At 43.4% G+C, this 27,627-nt stretch overlaps 1 protein-coding gene across 1 annotated transcript in view; it reads right to left on the bottom strand.

Annotated features, from left to right (window-relative positions):
• frem1b (Fras1 related extracellular matrix 1b) overlaps positions 1–27,627 on the bottom strand; it is a 238,326-nt gene that overhangs the window by 162,501 nt on the left and 48,198 nt on the right. The window contains exons 4-8 of the mRNA XM_068037205.1: positions 17,880–17,974; positions 8,539–8,837; positions 8,056–8,255; positions 1,940–2,263; positions 923–1,031 (exon numbers count right to left, since the gene is read on the bottom strand). Coding sequence (XP_067893306.1) covers positions 923–1,031; positions 1,940–2,263; positions 8,056–8,255; positions 8,539–8,837; positions 17,880–17,974 — 1,027 coding nt within the window. The remainder of the gene's footprint in view (positions 1–922; positions 1,032–1,939; positions 2,264–8,055; positions 8,256–8,538; positions 8,838–17,879; positions 17,975–27,627) is intronic.

Here is a 27,627-nt window from a genome sequence, read left to right as displayed (position 1 = left end):
TCAGAGACAGTTGTGGAAAGTGAATGAGTCCAGGACCTGTTTCAGAAGAATATCAATCCTTCTGATACATTATGGTTATAGCCAGTTACTTTTAATGCACAACATACAGACAAGTGGAATTTCAGAGCGTTTATTTCTAATGGGGCAGATTTCTGTAGCAGATGAATGATTGGGCATCAAGATTGCTTTATTATTGATTGGGAACTAAGTTATATTGTCATATATCATATAAACTCCTTCATCAGCCAAAAGCCAGTCATTAAAAATGAAAACTGATTGCTAACAATTTACATAATGTTTATCTAAATTTCTGTCTTTAAATTGAAAGTTTGGAATTCCATAATGTTTAAGAGAACATGGTTTTTCTCCAAAGTTTTTCTGCTCCCCTGTGGAATATGTTGGCTCTTGTTGGATAGAATGTCATGGCACCAGCAACCCTGTGCTTCTTTGGCCATTTGTACATGTTTCATGTGAGCATAGGTAATGAGCCCAATTGTATTCTCACCTGATATTTATACCTGGGGTCTATAGCAGGGCTCATTGGAGAGTGATAAGAAGCTGGAACTCAGGTTAACTTTTCCCCTCCATAGTCCAGGAATGTGGAAACCAAGTGTACCATAAATTTCTGCCCTGATGAAGTAAGCTGAGTTAGCAGAGACTGGGAATCATGCCTTCTGGCCCATAGGGAAAATTGGCCTGTGTACCTACTGTGGGAGTGGAGCATACAGCTAAAGAAGTGTACTCATTCAATTGCAACAACATAACTTATATTTAGTTATATTCAATGACACTATCATTGAGTATTCAGAGATTTCATTATGAACTACATTCTGAGCAGATGGAGAAGAATAAGTCTCAGCAAATGAAATGTGTTTTTTTGAATGAAGAAATGGCAATAATAGTTTAATCTCAAAAGACATACCCATATTCCAAGAAACCCTTGGTGCATTTGTCTCCGCTGTTCTGATTGAAAAGTGAACCATGATGGAAACACTGGCTTTGAAAAATGTGTCTATTGCCTTAAAATCAACCTAAGATATACGAAATAAGAAAGAATATAGACCATGAAGGTTTGCAACATTTAAAAGTCTTTAACATTTATTAGCAATGAATTTTGTGCTCGACAAGGTCCTGGAGAATGGAATATTTTTCAACTTTTTTCATCTTGTGTTAGCATCAAGCATGCTGAAGTTAATTACATTAGCACAGATTGTGTAAAATATCCGACAAATGTCTCACTTATACACTGTAATCTCCCACTACTGGAGAATATTTCTTCTGAGGCAGATAACAGAAATTTTAGATTTGAGACTGATTAAACTCCTTCCACTTCGTAACATCATAACAGTCAGAAAGATAGAACCACAACTCCAACCTGGGCTGGATTTTGAAAACTACCAGCTATGTTAACTCGAAAAGTTAATCGGACATTCTACAAACATTTACACTTTCAAAACAATTTTCAAATTTGGTATTTTACAAGGTGTGTTTAAAAAAGATACTTTTTGTATATCAGTAAAAGAAATAAGCTTTTTTGTATTTCTTTAATAAATTGAGAAACCTAGATGAAAGATAAGGTGTTGGAAAGAGTAATAGAGATGAGGTAAATTATAAGGTGTAGAGCAATCAGATCGTACCAAGAATTGATTTTTCAAAGCCGGGAGATTGTAGAAAGAAGGGAAGATTGAGGGAGTTTAGGAATTCCACAGTTTTGAGATCTTGGGAAAGAATGAGTTGGAGTATGAGATTTGTTTTCAACATGTGTAAGTGGGGTTTCCAATGCTCTACTGATGAACAGGAGCAGCTGTGAGGAGATTCCCAGCCATAGTGAGAAAGATGAAAACTTAGGGTGGCATATTCAAAATTATAGATGAAGAGAGGAAATTCCATAGTTAAAATAAGTTATCTTAATATCTAGATACAAATTGACTCAACATACCTCATAATTTCTTCTTTCAGTATGGCTGATGTTTGGAGGTTGATATGCTATTTTCATTTCATATAAATCCTGCCAGCTGAATGACATGACAGATTTGGTGTGGTCATCCAAGTGAGTTAGGTATCCTTCAACAGGAGGCTTGGTGACGTTGAAAACAAGCCTGTCCTTTGGTGTTTCATCGTCCTCTGCATCAACAGCTGCAATGCTCAATGGTGTCAGGATGAATTGATCAACCTCCAGGATATACATTGACATGAAGGCAGCTTTGGGTTGCTGATTTGGTATTGCACCTTTAATGTTAACTCGAATCCAAGCATTTTCTATCTGCCGAAGAATATTTTGTTTATTTACTGTTTGCTTTATTTAAAAAAGACTACAATTTTCAACTTCAGAGCTGTGCTAAAAATCATAAGAACATGATTACAAGCAATTAACTTCAAGAACAAAGAAAATTTTCAACAAGATCACTGTTATCAAGGTTTCACCTTCCCACTGTTACTTTAGGTTAAAACTGCCTTACAATTCAATGGCTTCATGAAAAAGTATCCTGCCTGCTGTGAGATATGAGCCAGACTAATAAGGTAACAGAACTGCTCCAGAACTGGCCATGCCCCTAGCCCAGTATAGCTACAACACTGGCATCTACATGACAAAATGGAAAATTGCCCAGGTACATGCTGAAAACTCATATCAACCTTGACAGCACTGCAGATGCTTTAAATTGCCTCAATATACGCAGGCTGGGGCGGGAAAGATTCCACAAGGGTTCCTTATTCTGGTTGCGATTTAATGACCACTATTAGAATTACGCATGCATGGAATTTGGACCAAAAAGGGCGTCACTCACCTATTATGTCCTGTAGGTCTGGATTTTCCATTCCCAGCTGCCTATACTGCCAGTGAAATCAAGGCAACTGAGATTAGAAAATGGATGGAACTACTTTTCAGCCAGAATCCTGCTTGCTTTGCACTGCATCTGAGTTTCCAGGGGGGTGTTATAAGTTCCTGTACTATCTTGTCAATATGTTATTAGTATTGAATGAGGCAAGTAGACTCTGGGTCAAAATAACAGGAGTTTATTTACAGGAGTCTTCTTACTATGGCACCTACATGAACACTGAGCAGCACATGGTACAGACTCGTGATATCACATCCTGTGATGATGCTTAAGGTCTATACGCACAATCTACCCAGCAACAGCTTATGTACATTATACTACATCCCCCCCCCACCAAGTCTCTGTAATGCTGTGGAGTTCTCACAACTCTGCCATAGTGTGTTCTTCTTTCGCTTGTTTCACTGGTCTTTCAGTTCTTCTTCCTCACTTTCTTGTGTGTGAGTGGAACTACCAGATGACCCATGTGCTCAGTGTTCACTGTCGTCTGGGTTATCCATTATTGATTGTGTCATCGGTTCATCAGCTCTCTCTGGTAGCTGATCCTCTTGATCTAACATCAATTCTTTATTCAGATGAGGCAGTACCAAAGATCTTTTATTTTTCCTTATCCATCCTTGGTCTGTCTGGACTATGTATGACTGAGGATATGGAAATATCTCCATCACTTCCCTATATCGACCCTGGTCTTTAATCCAAACCAAACCTCCAGGTCGTAGGTCTGCTTGGTTCTTTGCTGTATAATGCCGATCATGATTCTCCATCTTAGATGACCTTTCTTTCTCTTCTCTCTCCCTAACCCTTTCCCAGTCCTCAGCATCGACAAGTGGCTGAAGGGTACTTGGGAGTGTGGGTCGTTGTGGTTTCAACCTCCTACCCATTAGCAGCTCACATGGAGCCATTCTGGAGTGGTGTTGATCAGTAATTTAACAGTGCTAGCTGAAAATTCTCATTCTTTTTCAGTAACATTTTCATGGTTAAAACACCTTTATCTGCTTCTACATTGCCCTGGCGGTACCTCAGTGAACTCATACATTTCTGCGAACTGCTGGAAGGTCTCATTCGCAAAATGTGGACCATTATCAGAGATCATTAGGTCTGAAATCCCACGTGTGGCATAAATCTCTTTCGGTGACTTCATTATGTCTTCAGAACTCTGGCCATGTAATAATCCATGACAATGAGGAAAACATTTTCCCTCTATATTCAAAGAGGCCCATTCCCAGGTGCTCCCATGGCCTGGATGGAAATGAAGATGACATCAGTGGCTCTCTAGAGTCCTGTCTGGTAGTAGCACATGTAATACAATTGGAGATCATGTCATCAATCTCCGGCCACCAAAATGAGTTGCTAGCTCTTGCTCAACACTTGGTGATTCCTAAGTGCCCTTGGTGTAGTTTCTCTAAGACGTCTCATCTTAAAGCCCTAGGAATAACTAGTTTTTCATCGTAGACTAGTAGATTAGTAAGTAATCGATGATAGTAAGATGGCTTCGTTGCTCATAATACTTGCTCAGAATTGGATTATTCGGCATATATTCTGGCCAACCTTCTTGGCAGAATGGTCTTACTTTTTCGCAGACTTCGTCCTCTTTCTGTAGGTTTCTAGGCTCCTCATCTAAAGGTAACTGCCAGTATCTGCTGAGTATTTTATTTCAGATTTCAAGCATCAGCAGTATTTTGCTTTTATTTTAGAGAAAAAATACTATTTAACCTCATCCCCAACAAACTGCAGATGCACCTGTCCATGACAGCATTGGTAGGAGTGACCACCTTACCGTACTTGTGGGGACATAAGTTCATCTTCACACTTACATCCTCCATCATGTTGTGTGGCAATACCACTGTGCCAAATTGGATAGATTCAGATCAGATCTAGCAGCTCAAAATTGAGCATCCATGAGGTGTTGTGGGACATCATCAGCAGCAGAATTTTATTTCACAACAATCTGTAGCCTTATGGCCTGACATATCCCTCAAAGAGACCTGGTTCAATGGGGAGTGTAAAGGAGCATGCCAGGAGCTGCAACAGACATAACTAAAAATGAGGCACCAACCTGGTGCAACTGCAACACAGGACTGCAAACATGCTAAGCATGCTACAGACAGAGCAAAGCGATCCCACCACCAATGGATCAAATCAAAGCTCTGCTGTCCTACCACATCATGAATGGTGGTGAACAATTAAACTAATGGGAGGATGAGGCTCCATGAGCATCTCCATCCTCAAAGATGGCAGAGCCCAGCACGTCACTACAAAAGACGCATTTGTAACCATCTTCAGTCAGATGTGCCAAGTGGATGATCCACCTCGGCTTCCTTCAGCGGTCCCCAGCATCACAGATACCAGTCATCAGCCAATTCAGTTCACTCCACATGACAACAAAGACTATGGGCTCCAATAACATTGCAGCTGCTGTGAAGACTTGTGCTCCAGAACTAGCTGTGTCTCTCGCCTTGCTGTTTCAGTATAGCTACAATACTGGCATCTACACGAGAAAGTGGAGAATTGCCCAGGTATGCCCTGTACATAAAAAGGACAAATCTAATCTGGCCAATTGCTGCCCCACCAATCTACTCTCAATCATCAGTAAAGTGATGGAAGATGTCGTCGTGGCACTATCAAGTGGCACCTACTCACCAATAACTTGCTCATCAATGCTCAATTTGGATTTTGCCAGGATCACTAGACTCCAGACCTCATTACAGCCTTAGTCAACACATGGACAAAAGAGCTGAAGTATAGAGGTGAGGTGAGAGTGACTGCCCTTGATATCAATGCAGCATTTGAGCGAGTGTGGCATCAAGGAGCCCTACCAAAATTGAAGTACATCGAAATCATGGGGGAAAACTCTCCACTGGCTGGAGTCATACCTAGCACAAAGGAAGATGGTTGTGGTCATTGGAGGCCAATCATCTCAGCCCAGGATATAGTTGCAGGAGTTCCTCAGGGCAGTGTCCTAGGCCCAACCATCTTCAGTTGCTTCATTAATGAACTTCCCTCCATCAGAAGGTCAGAAGTGGGGATATTCACTGATGATTGCACAGTATTCAGTACCATTCGTAACTTCTCTCAGAGTGTCGTAAGTCTTTGGAATTCTCTTCCTCAAAAGGCGGTGGAAGCAGAGTCTTTGAATATTTTTAAGGCAGAGGTAGATAGATTCTTGATAAGCAAAGGGGTGGAAGGATATTGGGGGTAGGTGGAAATGTGGAGTAATCAGTTCAGCCATGAACTTATTGAATGGCAGAACAGGCTCGAAGGGCCAAGTGGCCTACCCCTGCTCCTAATTCGTATGTTCATATGTTCTCAAATAATGAAGCAGACAACATTCAGGTTTGGGCTGATAAGTGGCAAGTAACATTCGCACCACACAAGTGCCAGGCAATGTCTATCTCCAAAAGAGAATCTAACCATACCTCCTTGACATTCAACAGCATTACCTTCACTGAATCCCCACCACCAATATTCTGGGGGTTACCATTGAACAGAAACTTAACTGGCACAGCCACATAAATACTGTGGCTAAAAATTAGGTCAGAGGCTAGGAATTCTGAAGCGAGTAACTCACCTCCTGACTCCCCAAGGCACAAGTCAGGAGTGTGATGGAATGCTTGTCTGGATGATCGCAACCCCAACAACACTAAAGAAACTTGACACCATCCAGGACAAAGCAGTTATCTTAATTGGCACCCATCCACCACCTTGAACATTCACTCCATCACTGGTGCAGAGTGGCATCTACAAGATGCACTGCAGCAACTTGCCAAGGCTCCTTAGACAGCACCTTCCAAACCCACAAACTCTGCCTAGAAGAGCAAGGGCGTTAGACATGTGGGAATACCACCACCCCCAAGATCCCCTCCATTTCACACACCATCCCGACTTGAAAATATATCACCGTTCCTTCACTGTTGCTGGGTCAAAATCCTGGAAATCACTCCCTAATAGCACTTTGGGTGCACCTGCACCACAAGGACTGCAGCAGATCACCACCAACTTCTCAAAGGCAATTAAGGATGGGCAATAAATGCTGGCCTTGCCAGCGGTGCCCGAATCCTATGAGCAAATAAAAAAAGACCTGATGGAAGCATGAAGTTATGTGAATATCTGATTATATCAGATGCTTGTGCAGAAATACTTCAAATACAGGCTGTCATGCTTCCAGTGGCAATGGTAATCAACAACAAGTATTGGCTATTTATTGTGCTCACTCAGATGCCTTTAACTATATCCACACAACTAGCATCAGACACAATGGCCAGGAAGAATCGTCTTCTCATGGGGCAGGGTGGTAAAAGTCAGTTACAGAGTTATGTCATCAGCTACCATGCAGCATAGAAGTGCCCATTTAGTGAGAGTGCTAATCAGCCATGGCGTGAAACTTGGTTCCATCTCCTTCCAAGTGTGCTGCAAAGCTGGTATATGGGGCTTCTGTCATGATGTGGCCAGGGTGGTCACCATCCTCACAAGAAGCTTCACCTCTGCTTCAGCAGCCATCCACCAGGAGTTCAGTACTGGGATACTCCATCACTTGCTTACACCTTTGTATCTGTAAAAAAACTTTGGGGTTTCCATTCTTTTCAATTATGCCTATTACCTATTACTCTGTTCCACTTCAGCCGTGGCAAAGACAATGTGTTGAGATGCTTTGCAAGATTTTCCAAAAGCATTTATAGCTTTTGTCTCTACCTCTTTGCACTTTCGCTTTAAATTTCATTGGATGCAATTTTCTGGTTCCACCATTTGTGTATTTCCTGCACTCATCCAAGTTTTTTTTTCTGGTGGGGAAGTGGGAAGAAAATAAATGTTTTCCCCAGCACAGCTAACAAGGGCTGAATAGTGGAGAAGTAAGAATGGTTAAAAGTGAGGTTGGAGTTGGAGTTCATGGAACATATTAGCACAGAAGATTAAATAGTTAGAAATGAAGTCAATGGTACTTTAGATTGTGTATGATTTGTAGAATGAGTGTTCTGTATAGCTTAATAACCTTTTCTCATCATATGCATTCAGATAATGTAGAGTAATCAGTTCAGCCATGAACTTATTGAATGGCAGAGCAGGCTCGAAGGGCCGAGTGGCCTACTCCTGCTCCTAATTCATATGTTCACATGTTCGTATACTCCTAAATATAACAGCTTAATAATAAGCCACCACATAAATTGTTCATTTGCATTTACACATTTATTCAATGAATTTAAAATGTTTTTGACAGAATGATTACCTGAAGGAGGAATCTAGTCCTTTCATCTCTGACCTCCACTCTAATTGGAATATAGTCAGTATCAGGAGAGGGTGGACTTAGGTGTTGATATTTCAGCCCCATTGTTAGGAAATCTTCACAGTTAGTCTTTAGGAATCTCACTTCCTTAACACCAGTTGGGCAGACCTTGTTGCTGGGACATGGAATTTTAGCCTGTCTTACTGAAGAATTAAAATTGTCAATAGTACTTTGTGCACATGCACTTCAACTAAGCATTTTCATGATTGAATAGTTACATCCATTGACATATCTAGATATTACCATATTCATAAGTGATTACTTGAATTTATATATCATTTACATAAGATGTGTCCTAAGTATCTTCTTTATTAAATTGCCATCTCTACATTACTAAATTATTGTAACTCCAGCACACATAAACCTTCAATAGTGTGTAACATTCTGCCATTCAAATATTTTTTAAATCACAAAGTCAGTAAGTACCTTTCCTAATATTCTGCTTCACTGTAGCATCTAAATTTCCGAGTCCACTATACCTAGGATCATCAACAATAAGCTGTCCATGGGCTGGAACAAGGGCTTCAGTCGATAAGATCTTTACTGTACAAATTGTGTTTGCTTTGTATTTGAAAGACACAACATTTTTGTCAATAGGATTTGATATCCCATAAAACTCTTGGACCTGAAGGTTGAGCAATCCAAACCCGATGATACCGGATTTAGGTTCTGTAATTTGCACATTCAAAAGGAATGTCTCCATAAAGGTTTGAGATTCTGTGAATCTGGAAAGGAAAGAAAAAAATGACATGTTGGTCACTTCTGCACCTTCCCAGCTTGCTTTTTACAGTTGTTTATTACAGTGCCATATTACAAATGTGCAGTTAATGCCTAATATGGCAACAATTTAAGTGCTTTAGCATCTAAATACAAGCTTAATCAATAACTATAACAAAAGTGCACTAGTATGCTGTAAGAATTGTGCCAAAGAGTTGTGAGTCTGTATCTAGTTTCCAACTGTAGCGTGTAGTTATATTCTGTTAAATAAGAGAATATAACAAAATGTTAAAATTATTTCTTCTCAGTATTTACTTATGTTTTAGATTTCTTGACTTATTTTAACAGAAGGTCTGAATTATTGTAAAACATATGCTGCTGATTAACCTCAAGGGACTACAAATATGCCATGGATAAATGCTCTGACTCATGTTGACTCATGCAGAGCAGCACAGAATTGGGTTGTTTGCTGTTATCTGTTAAGCTAGGTGATCGCAGCTAGGCCAGTTGTAGAGACACCAAAATTAGATTTAGGTTCACAGCTAAGGTTTCCAATGATTTCCAGTGACTTGTCTTCTAAAGAGTGCACATCAACACTCTTTGGGGCGGCACAGTGGCGCAGTGGTTAGCACCGCAGCCTCACAGCTCTAGCGACCCGGGTTCAATTCTGGGTACTGCCTGTGTGGAGTTTGCAAGTTCTCCCTGTGTCTGCGTGGGTTTTCTCCGGGTGCTCCGGTTTCCTCCCACATGCCAAAGACTTGCAGGTTGATAGGTAAATTGGCCATTATAAATTGCCCCTAGTATAGGTAGGTGGTAGGAAAATATAGGGACAGGTGGGGATGTGGTAGGAATATGGAATTCGTGTAGGATTAGTGTAAATGGGTGGTTGATGGTCGGCACAGACTCGGTGGGCCGAAGGGCCTGTTTCAGTGCTGTATCTCTAAATAAAATAAAATAAAAACATTGGATGAATAAGGGGTTAACTGTGATCCCTTCCAATGTTGTATAGCTTCACAACATGCCATGTCTAGGGTCACATAAAGAATAGCAATTGGACAGGAAGGCTGCTGCTACCTGTGAAACTGTACCCCATTATCAGTCGATATTTCAGAAGGAGGAGAAGAAAATTGAAAGAAAATAGTAAATAATTGTGTGTGATGGGGATTATCATTGAAAACCAACCTCAATTTTCTACTAATTACATCTCCTGTATTGGTAGGTGTTACACTCATGTGAAGTGCAGTGATTGAAAATACAGAACCCAAACTGAAGAGTTATGAAAAATTGATTTTTCTTTTAAAAAAGTGGACAGTGTGCTGCAAAATGACCACCAAAGGTCAAACTGTATATTCAAACTGTGTTACTGTCTGATAAGGACAAAAGAATACATTCCAAGCTAACAGGTGTCAATTACACTCATCCTGAATGCATCAAGAAATATTTCTGAATTGAATGGTTACTTCTGAAACAAAGAAGGTGTGAAGTAGCCACATCCTGGGCCTTGTCAGTCACCACAGGGAGGTGGATCTGCATTGCCAAACAGAGGCAACATTTTGACCTTAAAAAGTAGCTCTCTGAAGAGAGAGGGAGAGATCAGAACAAACATCAAGAAAGCCTGTCCAGCTGAGAGCTGGAAGAAGTCCAGCAAAAACCAAAGAAGGTGTCTTGCTGTGAGTTCTACTCTTTAACTTCAACAGCAAAGAACAAAAAGTGATCTCCCGTCTCTAGATTGAAGTCTCAGCTACCAGAGAAATCTACAAAACACGGGCCTGCAACTTTCAAAGAGAAATTGACCTCTGAGAAGATTCAACAGGCTTACCGTGTACCCTGAAAACCTACCTCACTTCAAACTACTTGCCCCTTTTCCTCTCCTATCTCTTCTTGTGTGTGCGTGCACGAGCGAATGCGTGTGTAGGTGCGGTTGAGACCATTTCAGGAATGAATATTGCTCAATAAATAGTTAATATTCTGTTTTAAATCTACAAGAAAACCTGTCGCTGTCTGTTTAATTGACAAATAAAACTTGGGTTAAACCCTAGTAACAAAAACAGTTGGCAGTTGAACTGTGGGAACCACCCACATGCCTTACCATGTGGCCATAACAAAGGTGACCATCATAATTTTGGGATAATATTTATAAAAATAAATAGAATTTAATTCATTTCCAATCACATGAAAGAAATGATTCAGTGATACTAATTGAAATATCATGGGCTCAGTTCACCCTCTTGGGACTTCGCATTACAAGAGCAGCAGCTGATTTCACCCATGTCAGCAAAGGCATCATGAAGGTCATGGATCTGGATCGTTAACTCTGTTTCTCTCTCCACAGCTGCTGCCAGACCTGAGTATTTCCAGTACTTTCTGTTTTTATTTCAGATTTCCAGCATCTGCAGTATTTTGCTTTTATTCCCATGCTAAGCTGCTTGCTGTAAGTGGCTGTCAGGAAGACTTGCTTGGAAAGGATGTGGGAAAAACTGTTTTGCAATCCAAAATAAAGTGTTAAACACCAATATATAGGATTGCACCAAGGAAAATATAGGTAAATATATAAATAAATATATCCAAAAGACAAAATAAACTTTAGATCTAATACTAAACAACAGTTCTGATGAAAGGTCACTGACCTGAAACTTTAACTGATTTTCTCTCCACAGATGCTGCCAGACCTGCTGAGTATTTCCAGCACTTTCTGTTTTTATTTCAGATTTCCAGCAGCCGCAGTATTTTGCTTTTACTAACTGACATGGGATTGAAATTAGGAGCTGTAATGAAGCTTTTGCACGTCTTTCAAAAAGGTTTGCCTCACTATAAATCAACACCTTGTAAATCATATGCTGCATCCTGTTTACCCAATTCAACATACATGTATGGAATGTGGGAAGAATGCAGGATTGTTGCATTGACTCTCATATGTCTATATATCGAATATTAAAAATCCTAAATTTGCACAGGTTCTGTCATTTTTTCTCCACTGTTATTGCTATATTCACATTTATAATGGAAACAGCTGATCTAAACTTAACATACTATAATTACATCCTCCTGTCACCGGAAGTAGTGGAATACCAGCATTGTTGGAATGATGCAGTCAATGTGACACATTTACATTAAATATGAACATAGTCATCTCTATTGGAAATATATTTTAAAAAATCAGGACAGAATTTTTGACTTTCAAATGGGGACTGAATTATCTCAGCACACTCTGATCCACTTATCTTTCACATTCTAATCCTGCTTCAGCTGACGATTACATTATGTCTTGCCTCCCAACGTGCAACACCATGAGAGATACATTAGTCTTAACTAAAAACATTAAACATTTTGGTTTGGAGTTTCCATTACATTGAGCTGGCATTTCCAGCGCAATTCACCCAAAGACAGCCATACCAGCATAAAGGTTTGAGGAACTTCAAGTGCATGTTTCATCCAGCACAAATCAAGTTTCAGTGATCTTTTGTCCTGATTTAAAAAAACATAGCACTGGAAGAGGACCCACCCACAACACCAACCATGCCCCCATATCAAATTAATCATGGTGAGTTTCCGTTAATTCTGCCTGTGGGCTGGATTTTACCTTAGGCAGACGGGAATTCGAAACCAACGTAAAAGTCGGTGGCAAATCGGCTTCCGCCTAGCCCGAGGATCTGACCCATATTTTATGGGCCCCTGGGCTTTAATTGTCCCAAGGCAGGACTTCCACCCAATTGAGGGGTGACCCACAGTGGACCGGCAGTTCTTAGGCCAAGGAGTGCCACCGGGAGCGGTGGCCACTGCTGGGACTGCAGCCCAGCTGACGACATGGAGCCAGGAGTGAAGGTAAGTTGGGCATGCCTCACCAGGGGGATTGGTTGTGCCCTGGTGAGGCCAAGCTGGTCGCTTGGAGGAGGGGGGCATCTTGGGTCCTGGGGATGGGTTGGGTGGGTGGGGACGGCCCTCAATCGGTCCAGGGTTGTTTTGCGATTGGAAGCCTGTGAGCAGTGGTGTACCGCAGGGATCGGTGCTGGGACCCTTGCTGTTTGTAGTGTACATTAATGATTGAGACGTGAATATAGGAGGCATGATCAATAAGTTCGCAGATTACATGACAATTGGTGGTGTCGTAAATAGTGAGGAGGAAAGCCTTAGATTACAGGACGATATTGATGGGCTGGTAAGATGGACAGAGCAGTGGCAAATGGAATTTAATCATTAGAATTTGAGGTGATGCATTTTGGGAGGACTAACAAAGCAAGGGAATATACAATGGATGGTAGGACCCTAGGAAGTACAGCGGGTCAGTGAAAAGCAGCAGCATTGGTAGAAAAGGTGGTTAGGAAGGCATATGCGATACTTGCCTTTATTAGCCGAGGCAGAGAATAGAAGAGCAGGGAGGTTATGATGGAGCTGTATAAAACACTGGTTAGGCCACAGCTGGAGTACTGTGTACAGTTCTGGTCACCACACTATAGGAAGGATGTGATTGCACTGGAGAGGGTGCAGAGGAGATTCACCAGAATGTTCCCTGGAAAGGAGCATTTCAGCTACGAAGAGAGACTGGATAGGCTAGCGTTGTTTTCCTGAGAGCAGAGAAGGCTGAGGTAAAGGCCTGCTCGGGTCTGCAAAAAAAAAACCGGACCCGAGCCCGACAGAAACACATCCAACCCGAGCCCGACCCGGCCCGAGTCCTCCCATTTTTTCCCGCGCCCGACCTGACCCGACCATCAGTTAACTTACCTTCCGTTTTTCACTTTGTTGCTGATTTGCACAAGCTTAAAATAACTGTAACAAAGCCACCATTCTAGTCAAAAAAATTACATTAACAGTGGAGCCATTTACCTGTGATGGAGTGTGTCTGACCCGGAAGTGCAACCCGACCCGACCCGAACCCAACATGTCGTCGGGTCCCGTTGGGATCGGGTCGGGTTGCAGACCTTTAGGCTGAGGGGAGAGCTGATAGAGGTATACAAAATTATGAGGGACATAGATAGGTAGATAGGAAGAAACTTTTTCCCTTAGCGGAGGTGTCAATAACTAGGGGGCATAGATTTAAGCTAAGGGGCAAGAGGTTTAGAGGGGATTTGAGGAAAAAAATTTTCACCCAGAGGGTGGTTGGAATCTGGAACACACTGCCTGAAGGGGTAGTTGAGGCAGGAACCCTCACAACATTTAAGAAGTATTTAGATGAGCACTTGAAATGCCAGAGCATACAAGGCTACCGGCCAAGTGCTGGATAATGAGATTAGAACGGATAGGTGTTTGATGGCCGGCACGAACACATTGGGCCAAAGGGCCTGTTTCTGTGCTGTATAACTCTGTCTCTATGACAGCCATGGTACCCAGCCCAGCGCGCAGAAAGGCCAGCAGCTATCACTGGATGGCCTTTCACGTCCCCAGCACGCCCGCTTGTCATGAGTAAAATACCCGTGGAAGCAGGCGAGGACCCTTAAGTGGCCGTTAAGTGGCCACTCAAGGGCCTTGGTTGGCCTTGGGCTGTTTTCCCCCCCTGCCCGACTGCTGTAAAGTTGGCCGGAAGCGGGAGCGGGACAGGAAGGCCTCCCGGAGCCTCCCACTCAATTTTACGCCGCAGTCATCTGCCCCTCCGCCACTATCCAACCAGTTGGGGCGGCGTAAAATTTGCCCTGTATGGGGGCTTTCAAGGAAGCTGTTAAAATTAAGCTTTTTTTTTTAAGAGTACTAATAGGTACCTTTTGAAAGATTTTAATTTCTTTTTAATTTACTAAGAAACAGACTATACAACTATGTAACTGTAAAATGGCTCTGCATAGTTTTTTAAAGTCATTTTCAGGTTTTTAAAATCGGGTTATTCACAGATGGTGGACTAGATACTCTGATAGTGCTTACTTTGTGTGATAAACACATTTTCAGTATATTAATAAAACTGCACTAGGTTGCCACTCTTCAATACATCAAGGAATATTTTAATACATTTAAAAAAAAATTATGTTCTAAAATGCTGCCTGATTACGCTGGTTCACGGATGATTTTATGTTCGGTGATATTAGTTTGAGCAGAAAGTTGAGCAAAAAATTCACTTTGCAGAACTAGCACAATTTTGAGCGCAATTTGTGCCTAGGTCACTGATCGCACACAAAGCATAAACTCTTGGTCAATGTCCCACAGTATCCAATGTTGTACACACACCTGGACATCTGTACATTTGTCAATGAGGGCGTACGGTGGATGGTCTCTAGTGTGAATGTTTGAAGTTGAGGGCCCATCCCCAAAGACTGTGAGTGAAAAGTATAATTGTGTTTAGTCTACCCACACTACTTTAAGAATCAGATACAGTTACCACACAGGTAAAACAGTATAAATTGGTGTAAGTTTTAATGCTGTTATCACTTCCTGCTGAAGACTAGCCATTTTAAGTGTAAACTTTCCATAAACAGACACTTCGGCTACTTCAGCCCATGTCATCAGCGCGCCCACCAGTGCAACCTTCTGGGAGACGGCCTCCTAATTGGCCGCTTCCACACTCGCCGTCTTATTGAGGACGTCGGGCAAACTCCCGAAGCTGCAGGCCTAATCATAGGGTCTGCAGTGATGTCAGGCCAGCAGCCCCACCAGGACAGGTAGGCACAGCTGAGGCAGGCAGGCCAGTGCGAGAACAGGGAGATGCCCTCAGTTGCCTGCAGAGAATTAATTAAATAAAGAGGCCCAAATCCAGTAGGGACATTGGGGTGGAGGAGAACTCCCTCCACAGGACTATTAAATGACGGAACTGCAGCCTTTCATCCCCGCAGCTGTGTCTTTGGGGCATGGAGCCTCCAGCTCCGATGGCCCCCTGGCCTGCTGCCTCAAATGAGCTCAGCACATAGTGGGGACCGTTCCGACATCACTAAAATACTGGTGCTAGCTCAAAATGGCCCTTAAGTGGGGCCTTAATTGCACTAATTAGCTGCCTGCCTCCATGGAGGAGACAACCAACCCAGTTTCCAATCCACCCCGGGAAGGTCTCCCAGAAGTGACAATGGCCGGAATTGTGGGCGGATGGGAGCCGGACTCTGACGTAAATGTCAGTGACATTTACTGTGTGGAGTTTGCAAGTTCTCCCTGTGTCTGCGTGGGTTTCCTCCGGGTGCTCCGGTTTCCTCCCACATGCCAAAGACTTGCAGGTTGATAGGTAAATTGGCGATTAGCAATTGCCCCTAGTATAGGTAGGTGGTAGGGAAATATAGGGACAGGTGGGGATGTGGTAGGAATATGGAATTAGTGTAGGATTAGTATAATGGGTGGTTGATGGTCGGCACAGACCCGGTGGGCCGAAGGGCCTGTTTCAGTGCTGTATCTCTAAACTAAACTAAACAACCCCACTTCTGCCCAGCCTGGGGATCCGTCCCGTATTTTACGGATCCCCAGGCTTTAATTGGCCCAAGGCGGGACTTCCACCCACTTGAGGGAGGAGGTCCCGCCTCGGTGAGCTGCCGGCCAATCAGTGGGCCAGCAGCTCTTAGTCTCAGCAGTGCCACTGGGAACGGTGGGCACTGCTGGAACTGCAGCCCAGCCGACCTGATGGAGCCAAGAGAGTGGGTAAGAAGGGGCATGCCTCACCAGGAGGATTGGTCATGCCCTGGTGAGGCTAGGGTGGTCGTTTGTGGGGAGGGGGGCGTCTTGGATCCTGGGGTGAGTTGGGAGGTGGGGGCGGACCTCAATCGGGCACCCTGTGTCCGACTGCCATGCACCCCCCCGGGGTGCGGAAAGGCCGGTAGCTATCGCTAGGCAGCCTTTCACGTCCCCGGCACACCCCCTTGCCATGGGTAAAATACCCGTGGAGGCAGCCAAGGGCCCTTAAGTGGCCGTTAAGTGGCCACTTAAGGGTCTTGATTGGCCTCGGGCGGGCAGGCCATTTCCCACACCCGATCCCCCCCGCCGGACCTCCGTAAACTCATTCGGAGGCGGAATCGGGGAAGGTAGGCCTCCCAGAGCCTGCCGCTCAATTTTACGCCGCCCCCACGCCACCATCCGACCCGATGGGGCGACGTAAAATTCCGGCCAATATGTCAGTGGTCATCCCGATATGGCTCCCTGCTATTTTCCTGCCCTCCCCTTGCCTCTAAATCTGTCTCCACAGGGCTGGGAAAATCGAGCCCAATAAGTCTGTTATCACTTACCTCCTTGAAATTAATTTCATATGTACAGGAGGAAAGAAATAGTTAAGCACAGTTAAAATAAAATCTGTTCAATGCAAGAATGACTGCAACTTATTTGGTTTTTACCTTTTGTGAAAATGACAATTAAATAACGCAAGTGTTGATTTCGAAATCTATCCTTTAGTTTTTCAAATCAAAGCCAATAAAATGGAATTAAAATAATCTTTCTCTGGTGGATGATAAGGATACTAATTAGATTATATTTTGACCAACTGCATCTGACAAATGCAGTATAATGCAACAACCACAGAAAGGCTATAGAATAGGGTATAAGAGTCTGAATGGCCAGGAGACAGTGGATTGGGAACTAGATGCTGCATTGAGAGAGTTTCTACTATTTTCTGGCTGTAAAGGTCCGATAGGAGATGAGGTTGAACAGTGTAAATCAAGTTCCTAATGGGCAATGGTCAGCAGCACAAAATTGCCTACATTTTGGATTTAATTGGGAATCTCATGTGAGGAATAGACAAATGTCACATGGTGCAGCAGCAAGTACCTTTTCCAAGGTTGGAGCTGAGACACATTGTTGGAGCAGAGTAGAGCAAGTTTTACTTTGTTTGGAACCATGCTAAAGTTGACCTTGGAGTACTGGGTGCTCATACTGAATGTGCAACATGGAAAATGTTACATTCCCCATTCACTGCTGGGCACAAAGTCACAAAATAAAGCCACTAAAAAGATAAATTGTTTCCATGATGTGTGGAGAGAAAGATGCTCTTCTGAACTTAGGGTTACAAATACAATGCTGATAATGTAGTTGAGGAGACTGTTTCCTAAGAATGATTCTATTCATCCTCCCCTTTATCATGATAATTCAAACATATCGTTGCTGTGAAGGTAATTGAATGGATAAGCAGTTCATACCATGGTAGCACATATTATTATTTAGATTACCTGTAGATTCTTAGCATCACATTATCTTCCTCTAGTAGAGGGCAGCCATTATGGGTGTATTTCACTTCATGAGGGAGGAAATGACAGTCAAAGACCTGCTCAGAAATACAGTGATGTTAGTGCATTTTTTATTTTCAGTTTAATGAAATCATTAGTATCTTTCCTGATCTAAATTTCAGTTCAAATTATTTCAGGAGTTACATACTTAGAAAAGCTATTGATTTTTAAAGAGTTTTGTTCATAGTAAAAATAACAAAGCTATGACCTATTATTTTAATCATATTTTAATTGCATTAGTGCTCAATTAAACCACACTGCTGCCTTTTAGCTTCCCACCATACTTTTTAATCAACTTGGATTCTTTGTGTCCAAGATCAATTCCATAATTGAGCCAACAGGATCTCCACTTCTACAAAACAGGTCTAAGCCTATTGATTATTTATCATCCCCCTCAAATAGAGTAGCTGCTGTAGCAGGTTGATAAATGGTGAAACTCAATTGAATTAACCTACCTCAAAGGACAATAGAGATTGGGATTCAAATGCAATTCATGTAGATAGGTTTTCATTTCTGTTTTACTGAATTTTGGTGCAGGTAGAGCTGTAGAAGGTAACACTTTCCCACTTTAGGCATCCAGTTTCAGCTTTAACCACTCCTAGGTCTAATAGATCATATAGGATTAAATATGCCAATTTAAATGAGATGTTAAACTGAGGTCCTGTCTGCCTGCTCCAGTAGTTCAAGTGAATGTTAAGTCTCCTAATGTCCTCACCAAAATTCCTCTTTAGGCTAACACCACCAATTTAATATATGGGGATTGATTTTGGTGTGGAATACCGATCAAGGACATAGTGGACAGGGCATCCACTCCACCTGTTTGATGACTTTGGTGGGACACTTGATCCATTTTTATGTTGCAATCTCAATTAAATGCATGCAGGAAGCTGCCACCACCAATCGATCTCCCCATTGGTAGCTCAATGATTGGGAGTAGGGTGGGAAATATAGCAGGGCTAACAATACTTAAAGGAAGCCTGAACCTGTTAAAGAGGTGTTTTCAATGCTGTTTACTGGCTATTGATTTATGGAATAAGCTGCAAAATAACATCTTCCAGCTGCAACTTACTGCAGTGAATTTCTAGGCCATTGTGTCTAAGCCTTGCATCTCAGCCAGTTTCCAAGAGTTTGGAAATTATTCCCACAACAAAGACAGGAAAAAATACATTTTTGGGGTGTAAAAAACATGGTGCTGATAAACTCTTCACATTGTAGACTGTCAGATGAGGAATTCTGGGAATTACATGCACAGATATAGTTCATGGCTTCTATCAACTGAAAAAATTATATTGCTGGAAGATATAAACAGCAAGCAAATACTTCTGAGACAGATAAAGGCCTCAAAATAAAAATGTCAACAAAAGTATAAACTACGATTTATTAGACAAATTTAATCATTTTATTATGAAATGTTATTTTTGCTGATTTTATTGTACAAGAAAGCGTCATTTGAGTCTGTAATTGGAAAGATGGAGATAAAAAGAAAAGCAGATAAAATGCTTAATATATATTGAACATTTTGATTGTGATCTGCTCATAATCAACCAATGAATTAGGCCCAAAAACAACTGCTGGGGAACACCACTGTCTACTTGTCTCCAGGCTGAAAAACAACTGTTTGCTACTACTCTCTGCTTTCTGTCCCTTAGCCAATTTCGTATACATGCAGTGACTGCCCCTTTAATCCCAATTTTGCAAACAAGTTTATAATGTGGTACTTTATCAAAAACCTTTTGAAAGTCTATATATACACATTAACTGCACTACCCTCATCAATCCTTTCCATTACTTCATCAAAGATCTCAATTGGGTTAGTAGCAAAATCTGCGCCAGTAGTTTCAGCACTGCAGGTGATGGTTTAGTAACAAAATGGTGTCCTTGCTGCCTCCGCCCACTTCCAGCATTGTCTAGCCAAGCTGCTCCAGTACAGCTACAACACTGGCATCTACCCTGCAATGTGGAAAATTGCCCAGGTTATGTCCTGTACACAAAAAGCAGGACAAGTCCAACCCGACCAATTACCGCCCCATCAGTCTACTTTCAATCATCAGTAAAGTGATGGAAGGTGTCATCAACAGTGTCATCAAGCAGTATTTGCTTAGCAATAACCTGCTCAGTGACGCTCAGTTTGGGTTCCGACAGGGCCACTCAGCTCCTGACCTCATTACAGCCTTGGTTCAAACATAGACAAAAGAGCTGAACTCAAGAGGTGAGGTGAGAGTGACTGCCCTTGACATCAAGGCAGCATTTGACCAAGTATGGCATCAAGGAGCCCTAGCAAAACTGGAGTTAATGGGAATCGGGGAAAACCCTCTGCTGGTTGGAGTCATACTTAGTGCAAAGGAAGATGGTTGTGGTTATTGGAGGTCAATCATCTGAGCTTCAGGACATCACTGCAGGAGTTCCTCAGGGTAGTGTCCTAGGCCCAACCATCTTCAGCTGCTTCATCAATGACCTTCCTTCAATCATAAGGTCAGAAGTGGGGATGTTCGCTGATGATTGCATAACGTTCAGCACCATTCGTGACTCCTCAGATACTGAAGCAGTCCGTGTAGAAATGCAGCAAGACTTGGACAATATCCAGGCTTGGGCTGATAAGTAGCAAGTAACATTCATGCCACACAATTCGCGCCAGGCAATGACCATCTCCAACAAGAGAGAATCTAACCATCTCCCCTTGACATTCAATGGCATTACCATCGCTGAATCCCCCACTATCAACATCCTAGGGGCTACCATTGACCAGAAACGGAACTGGAGTAGCCATATAAATACTGTGGCTACAAGAGCAGGTCAGAGGCTAGGAATCCTGCGGCAAGTAACTCACCTCCTGACTCCCCAAAGCCTACCATCTACAAGGCACAAGTCAGAGTGTGATGGAATAATCTCCACTTGCCTGGATGGGTGCAGCTCCAACACTCAAGAAGCTTGACACCATCCAGGACAAAGCAACCCACTTGATTGGGACCCCATCTACAAACATTCACTCCCTCCACCAACGACGTAGAGTGGCAGCAGTGTGTACCATCTACAAAATGCACTGCAGCAACGCACCAAGGCTCCTTAGACAGCACCTTCCAAACCCGCGACCTCTACCAACTAGAAGGACAAGGGCAGCAAATGCATGGGAACACCACCACCTGCAAGTTCCCCTCCAAGTCACACACCATCCTGACTTGGAACTATATTGCCGTTCCTTCACAGTTGCTGGGTCAAAATCCTGGAACTCCCTTCCTAACAGCACTGTGGGTGTACCTACCCCATATGGACTGCAGCGGTTCAAGAAGGCAGCTCACCACCACCTTCTCAAGGGCAATTAGGGATGGGCAATAAATGCTGGTCTAGCCAACGACACCTACATCCCATGAATGAATTTTTAAAAAATTGTCTGCACTGAACGCCATCTTGGTGATGCCATTAGTATGAGCATTACGTGCATGCACCAGAAGTATGCAGCGTAAGCAGATTGTGGTGTGTCAGCCAGCATCTAATGCTGATTTGACACTAGACCTGTCATTTTTGACCTCACTGCTCTAGTTAACATCCTCTATTAAACACTCACAACTGAACATGCAATCAGCAGAATAAAGGCGCCCCCAGCAGCACCATTTAAAGGGATCATCAACAACTTGCAGGTTAGTTGTTGATTACTTTCCACCGGCTCTGCTTGAGTTTGTGGAAGTGTTGGGTGTTTAGAGGAGTTAATAACAGTTGGTGAAGTCTGCAGGAAGTGGTGTTGCATGTGGAGAAGGCATTGCTTGTGACTGCAAGGAGTCCGAGCACACCACTTGGTCTCAATCTTGGGTGCTATGGTAAAAGTCCCCCTTGGGCTGAAGGTGAGGGGGCAACGGAGAAGAGGCAGCAAAGAAGACAAGCTGCTTGCAGAGGTGGAGGAGAAGGGGGAGAAGGGCTTTCAGCAGGAGGCCTTACCCATTTAGGGTTTTCTCGGAACACTTCTCCTATCTCCACCTAAGCCAGAAGCAGTGTGTTCACCATCTGCATTCACCAAGGAGGCAGTCACAGAACTCTGCCACCTCTTGGAACCAGCCCTGCAGCCTCAGAGCAGGACGAGGATGGCATTGCCAGTGGCTGTGAAGGTGCCCTTGGCCCTCAATTTCTTTGTATCAGGATCCTTCCAGTCTGGAACATCTCTCAGTTTGCTGTCCATTGCTGCATCAGAAAAGGTGTCAGAGGTTCTGTATGCTCGGAGAGGGGACTTCATTGTGCTCTTTGAGCAACAGAAGCAGGAGGAGTGGTGCATAGCTCTGCCAGGTTAGTGGGCTTCCCAGGGTGCAGGGTGTCTTTGATTGCACAATTGTGGTTTTCCGGGTGCTGCATTTCAATGGAGATGTACTGGAGCCACAAAGGTTACCAGTCACTCAATATGCTGTTTGTGTGCAACCATAGCCAGCACATCATGCTGGTGAATGCATTCATCCTGCACCAGTCTATTGTTCGAATCTTTCAGTTACCACGTCAAACCAGAGTGTAGCTGCCTTGGGACAAGGGCTATCCCCCCTTCACCTGGCTAATGACTCCCCTCTGCAACCAGCTGAACGTGGCCAGGATTCCTATAATGAGAGCCATGCTGCCTCGAGGAACATTATTGAGCATTGGGGTGCTGAAGCAACAGTTCCACTGCCTCGATCACTCTGGAGGAGCCCTGCATTACTCACCGGCGTGAATGTCCCAACTCGTGGTGGTCTGTTGCATTGTCCACAGTCTGGCTATCACAAGGGCACAATCCTTGCTACCAGGGATTCAGTGAACATTTCAGGAGGAGTGGGAGGAGGAAGAGGAGGAGGAGCAGGAGGAAAAAAGGAACAGAGGAGGGAGACGGCACATCAATTTTCTGGACGGACTGTCCATGAACATCTCATTATACAATATTTCCCCACCTTACCATTCCTCTGTTATGATCCATCACAGTGTTCTCTTGGCCATAACCTTGAAGTAAAAGCCACCACAAAAGAAAAATCCATACCAACTTTATTCAACAAAATATCCACTGTTCCATACAAAACTCAATTAATCACCCTTGTGCATTCCCCTAGTGCCCGTCTTCCATGTGCCTTTGCTTGTCCTAGCGCTCCTACACAATGCTACCCCAGTGGCTGCGGCATGGCTGGTGGAAGGAAGGTTTATGACTTTCAGTGGGGGAGACTGCAGGGTTTGCAGGATGGCCTTAAGCAGCTCTGGCCCTAGAAGGTCCAACTTTGGTCTGTGCCACCTCAGCATGGGCAGCAGCAATTTGGGATGATTGGCTGTCAGGCAACAGCAGGGGCACTGGCGGAGAGGCAGGAGGATGAATGCTGTCAGCCTAAGAGAGGACAGCAAGTTTGTGCTCCACTGGATCAATGCCACTTTCCCCCAGGGCAGTGCCTCAGAAATCATAGTAATCTATTGGAAGACAGATTGCTAGACTGCCATTGAGAGCCTGCAAGCCCCTTTGAGCACTTGTATCTGCAGCCACGATGGTAGTAATCTGAGCTTGCATGGCAACAAGCTGAGATTTTATGACCTCAGCCTGAGCTTCCACTGCATCACTCAGATGTTGGATGGCTTCTGCTTGTGCTGCAATGAAAGCTGGGACATCGGTCCAATGCTGGATCATGGTCGGGTCTGCAAGTGCTGGCATGGAGTTGGTAACCGCTTCCACACTGGAAAAGATGGGCTGCTAGCTCTGCGCTAGCCCTGTGTCTAGTTGGAGCTGGACTCCTCCATACTCCTTGACAGTGACAGCAGGCTTTCTGGCAGGCCTGCCAATGCACCAAGCATTTCACTGTGCAAGCCCATCAGCCTTCTTCAATATGCCACCCATCAAAGTGCCCATCTGAATCCTCTGCAGCAGAACTCGTGTGTGACCTCACATGCTGGTGAGCTGGCACCCATTCATTCCTTTTTTCCAGTCCTGGCTGCAGTCCACTCATGCCCAGAGACTCACCATGTGCAGATCCTGTCTCTGTGCTACCCTCAAAAATATGCAGTGTCAGTACCTGAACTGGTGGCTGTGAATGTAAGATGAAGTAACCGTGTTTCTTCCTCCTCAGTCTCTTCTCCCTCTAGGCCTTCAGCCTCCTGCACCACTGCCTGGCCAGGCGGCAGCTCTTGGGTATTTGAAAGCATAAAGGCACAAGGGCAGGGTTGGAAGGAAGAGGGGGCATGCCAGAGGTATATGTTTATACCATTTGCAGATTGTAAATCAAATAGATTGTCGGATGAAAGTGAAGTGGGATTTGAGACATACTGGTTTCCTCAATGGTTTCAGCCCTACCACTGGCCATAGCCTCAGTAACGGCCACAACCAGTGATGGCCAGCACCCTTTCCTCCATCAGGCTGAACATGTGTGACCCTGCCAGCCTCCAGCCAGTTAGCTGCTGCTGCTGCCTATTATGGGCTACCTTGTCCTGCAAGAGAGAGGGAAGTGAGTCAGTGAGTGTGGTGCAAAATGTTTGGGTGCTTGCCACAGTTGAATAGCTGACAATGTAAGCTGTGAAATGTGATGTGCAGCTTGCAGCAATGGTAAGTGTGTGAGGTGAGATGAGGCTATGCATAAATCATGGTTGATAGAGATTGTTGTTCGGCGAGTGAAGAGGATGTGGTAAATGGAGCAGAATGTGAGGCTAGTGGTGCAGTTGGTAGGATATGGCAAGTGAAGGACCTTGACCACTTGCATGAGGTCATTAAACTTCTTTCAGCACTGTATCTAGGTCCTCAGGGCTAGACTGGCGGTATTGAATGCAACAGCCACCTGCTCCCACTGTCTTCTCAGTATTTGTCTGGAGGGCCTCCTGATCTCCTGAGGGAAGAGGACCTCTCTCCTCTTGTCCACCTCCTGCACCAAAACCTCCCTCAAGGCACACGAGCACCTTTGGGCATTCTCTGGCCTCTTGCACCATTTTTGTAGTTTCTTCCTGGTCTTCTACCCTTGCTTAACCACTTCCTACCCCTGCTGCAGCCAGGATGCACCTCACCTTTAAGCGTAGCAGGCTAGCTTTAAGTGGTGCAAGCTTTGCACGAATTTGGGCTGCCTGCAGCCACTCAACAGTGCATTCAACACTGGGCTGCACACCACAATCATTATAATTAGGAGGCAGTATGAAATTTGCATGCTGCCTGTTAGAGAAATCGCCAAGCCTGTTTGTGAAGAAGACACTGAGACTAGGATGCTATGATGTAGATTGTTTATTGCTTATCCCAGAGCTTACTTCTGCTCTCCAAACAATACCCACAGCCAGTGCTCGCTGGCTCTTTTTTATATATAAACACTGGAATACAATTAACTAATTAACACCTGTTCACCCTATTATCTTGAACCACCAGGTATTTATCATTAACAGAACTTCAGACTAACAGATTCCCCCTTTTTTCCTTAAATTAAATACATATATATAAGAAAAAGAAATAAAACAAATAATGACTTTTTAAAAAAATTATTTCTCATGAACTTTCAACAGCACTAGCCATTAAATGCTGCATATTCCCCCCTTAAAAAAAACATGTTTAAGAAAAAGCAATCTTATATAAACATTTTTCCACATTTTCCTAACTTATCATAACTTATCGAGGACATCCAACAATTTTTTTGAACAAGCACCTCTCAATAAAACAATCCGACAACTGATGACTTGCATCAACCCACTGTAGTTTGCAAATTTATTTTCTTTCCAACATGTCTTTTATACTCGCGAGATCAATCCTCAACCTCTTTTCTGTGACATTTTTTGTCGCATGGACATTGTCCCAGAGAGAATGGTTATCTATGTAGCATTTAAAAGGAAAACTCTTCTCCAATTGCCCCTTATACAAGAGTTCCTTTAAAATACTCGATAAATACATCCCCATATCTTTCACTTCTATCAGTGCAAGTGTCTCAGCAGTTAAGGTGCTTTTAACTATCCCCTTTATTTTCTTCGATTCCCAGGCTAAAAGACAACATTCATAATTTCTTCCCACAAAAAATATAATGAACACTGCTGCGCTCGAATAACCATCAGGAAGATTAGAGTGTGAGGCGTCACTAAAAATGACTAATTTCATCTCCTCTGGGTCACCCAGTGCTGGAAACTAGTATGCATTTATCAAAACTCAATCTCTTCAATGTCTTATTTGCTTTCAGCACTTCCAACAGTATCATGTTTCGGCATGCTGCTCAATCTTAATACATCATAGCAAGCATCCGGCCTAGTTTGTGTGCACAACCAGTTCAACTGCCCGATTAAGCTCCTTAACTGGTCTACTTCTTCTTTGGTTGCAGAGTCTTCCTTTTGTGAGGATTTGGTCTGATTTATTGGGATCCTATTAACATTCTCTAGATAAGACTCTTGATTTAGGGTTGCCCCCAATTTAGTCTGCCTAATATTCAACCCTATATATTTAAAGGCTCTGGAAGCCCGACTTCCAATTTTAAATTCCTGCAGAACTCTATCTACCACAAATTTCTTAAATGCCTCAGATCCTCCCCATAGAAAATCATCCACATGCATCTAGAAACTGCCTGCTAGTTTTTCTTCATAGTACCAAGAAAACGTTGCCAGATCCACCTTTAGCTGAATACAACCAGCTTTTAGTAGGACGGACCTAACTGAAAAATATCACCCCCTGGATGCATTATTTAGCCCATAAACACACTTGTTTAGCTTCAATAATTTCTCTTCTTTTTCTCCAACTTCTTTTGGTGGCTTTAAAAATACTTCCCTTTTAAATTTCTACCATTGCAAAAATGCTGCTTTGATGTCAATGGACTTACGTTCCCATGAGTGTGTCGCTAAAAGGGCTAGGACAATCCTCAAATTTGCTTTTCCTGCTGTTGGGGAGTCTACTCTAACTTCCTGGTCGCCTAGTCATTCCTCAAATCCTCGAGCGACAAAACTGGCCTTCGCTTTATACGTACCATCGGGAAGTACTTTCTCTGTACAGATCCATCTATGGGATAATGCTGGTTTGTCCTCTATCTGGCACCTCCGTGTATACGCCAAACTCTCTCCAACTGTCAAGCTCTTTTTGCCTGGCATCCTTTATCAATTTACCATCTAACTTGTTAGTAGCCACTAGAGCTTCTCTATTGTAAGGGCTCCTACTTCTTGTGGCGCCGCTCGCCTGCTCTCTGGTCCTTGCTCTAGTGAGACCACGTCCCCTACTCGAGTTCCTATCCTTTTTTGGACTACTACTACTCGAACTGTCCCTCCTACAACCAGACTTCCGTTCACAAGTTCGTGACCTTTTCCTTGGACTATGATCATCTTCAGGCCCACTGTCTGAACTTATACTATGTTTTCTGTCCTTCCATATTTTCACTTCCTTCTGCCAATCTTTCGTTCTGATTTCCTGTCCCTTCTCTTGCACAGCCAATGTTTGTATTTCCCTGTAGCCTTTCCTACCCTTCCTATAATGGTGGCTTCCCTCCATTCACTAGTCCCTTCTGGCATATATATCACTCTAGTCCCAACTTTCAGTGGTTGACCTTTGGGATAAATGGTCTTATCTGGATCTTGACTATCACGTGGTCCACTCTCAGTCAGCCCATTATCTGCCACAATCTGTTGCTCGCAAAGGTCCGACATATGTGCATGCGAAGTACATGGTGCATCATCAGTATCCATCATTTGCTCAGATTCTGTCAATGTATAATCAGTGCCAATAAGCTGCAAGGAATGTAGGTTTGGTTGCCATGTTGCAAAATTACCATTT

The sequence above is a fragment of the Heterodontus francisci genome, chromosome 8 (genome assembly GCF_036365525.1).
Source record: "Heterodontus francisci isolate sHetFra1 chromosome 8, sHetFra1.hap1, whole genome shotgun sequence".
NCBI classification, from domain to species: domain Eukaryota; kingdom Metazoa; phylum Chordata; class Chondrichthyes; order Heterodontiformes; family Heterodontidae; genus Heterodontus; species Heterodontus francisci.
The sequence above is the reverse complement of the archived record's forward strand: the minus strand, read 5'-3'. Positions and strand labels throughout refer to the sequence as shown.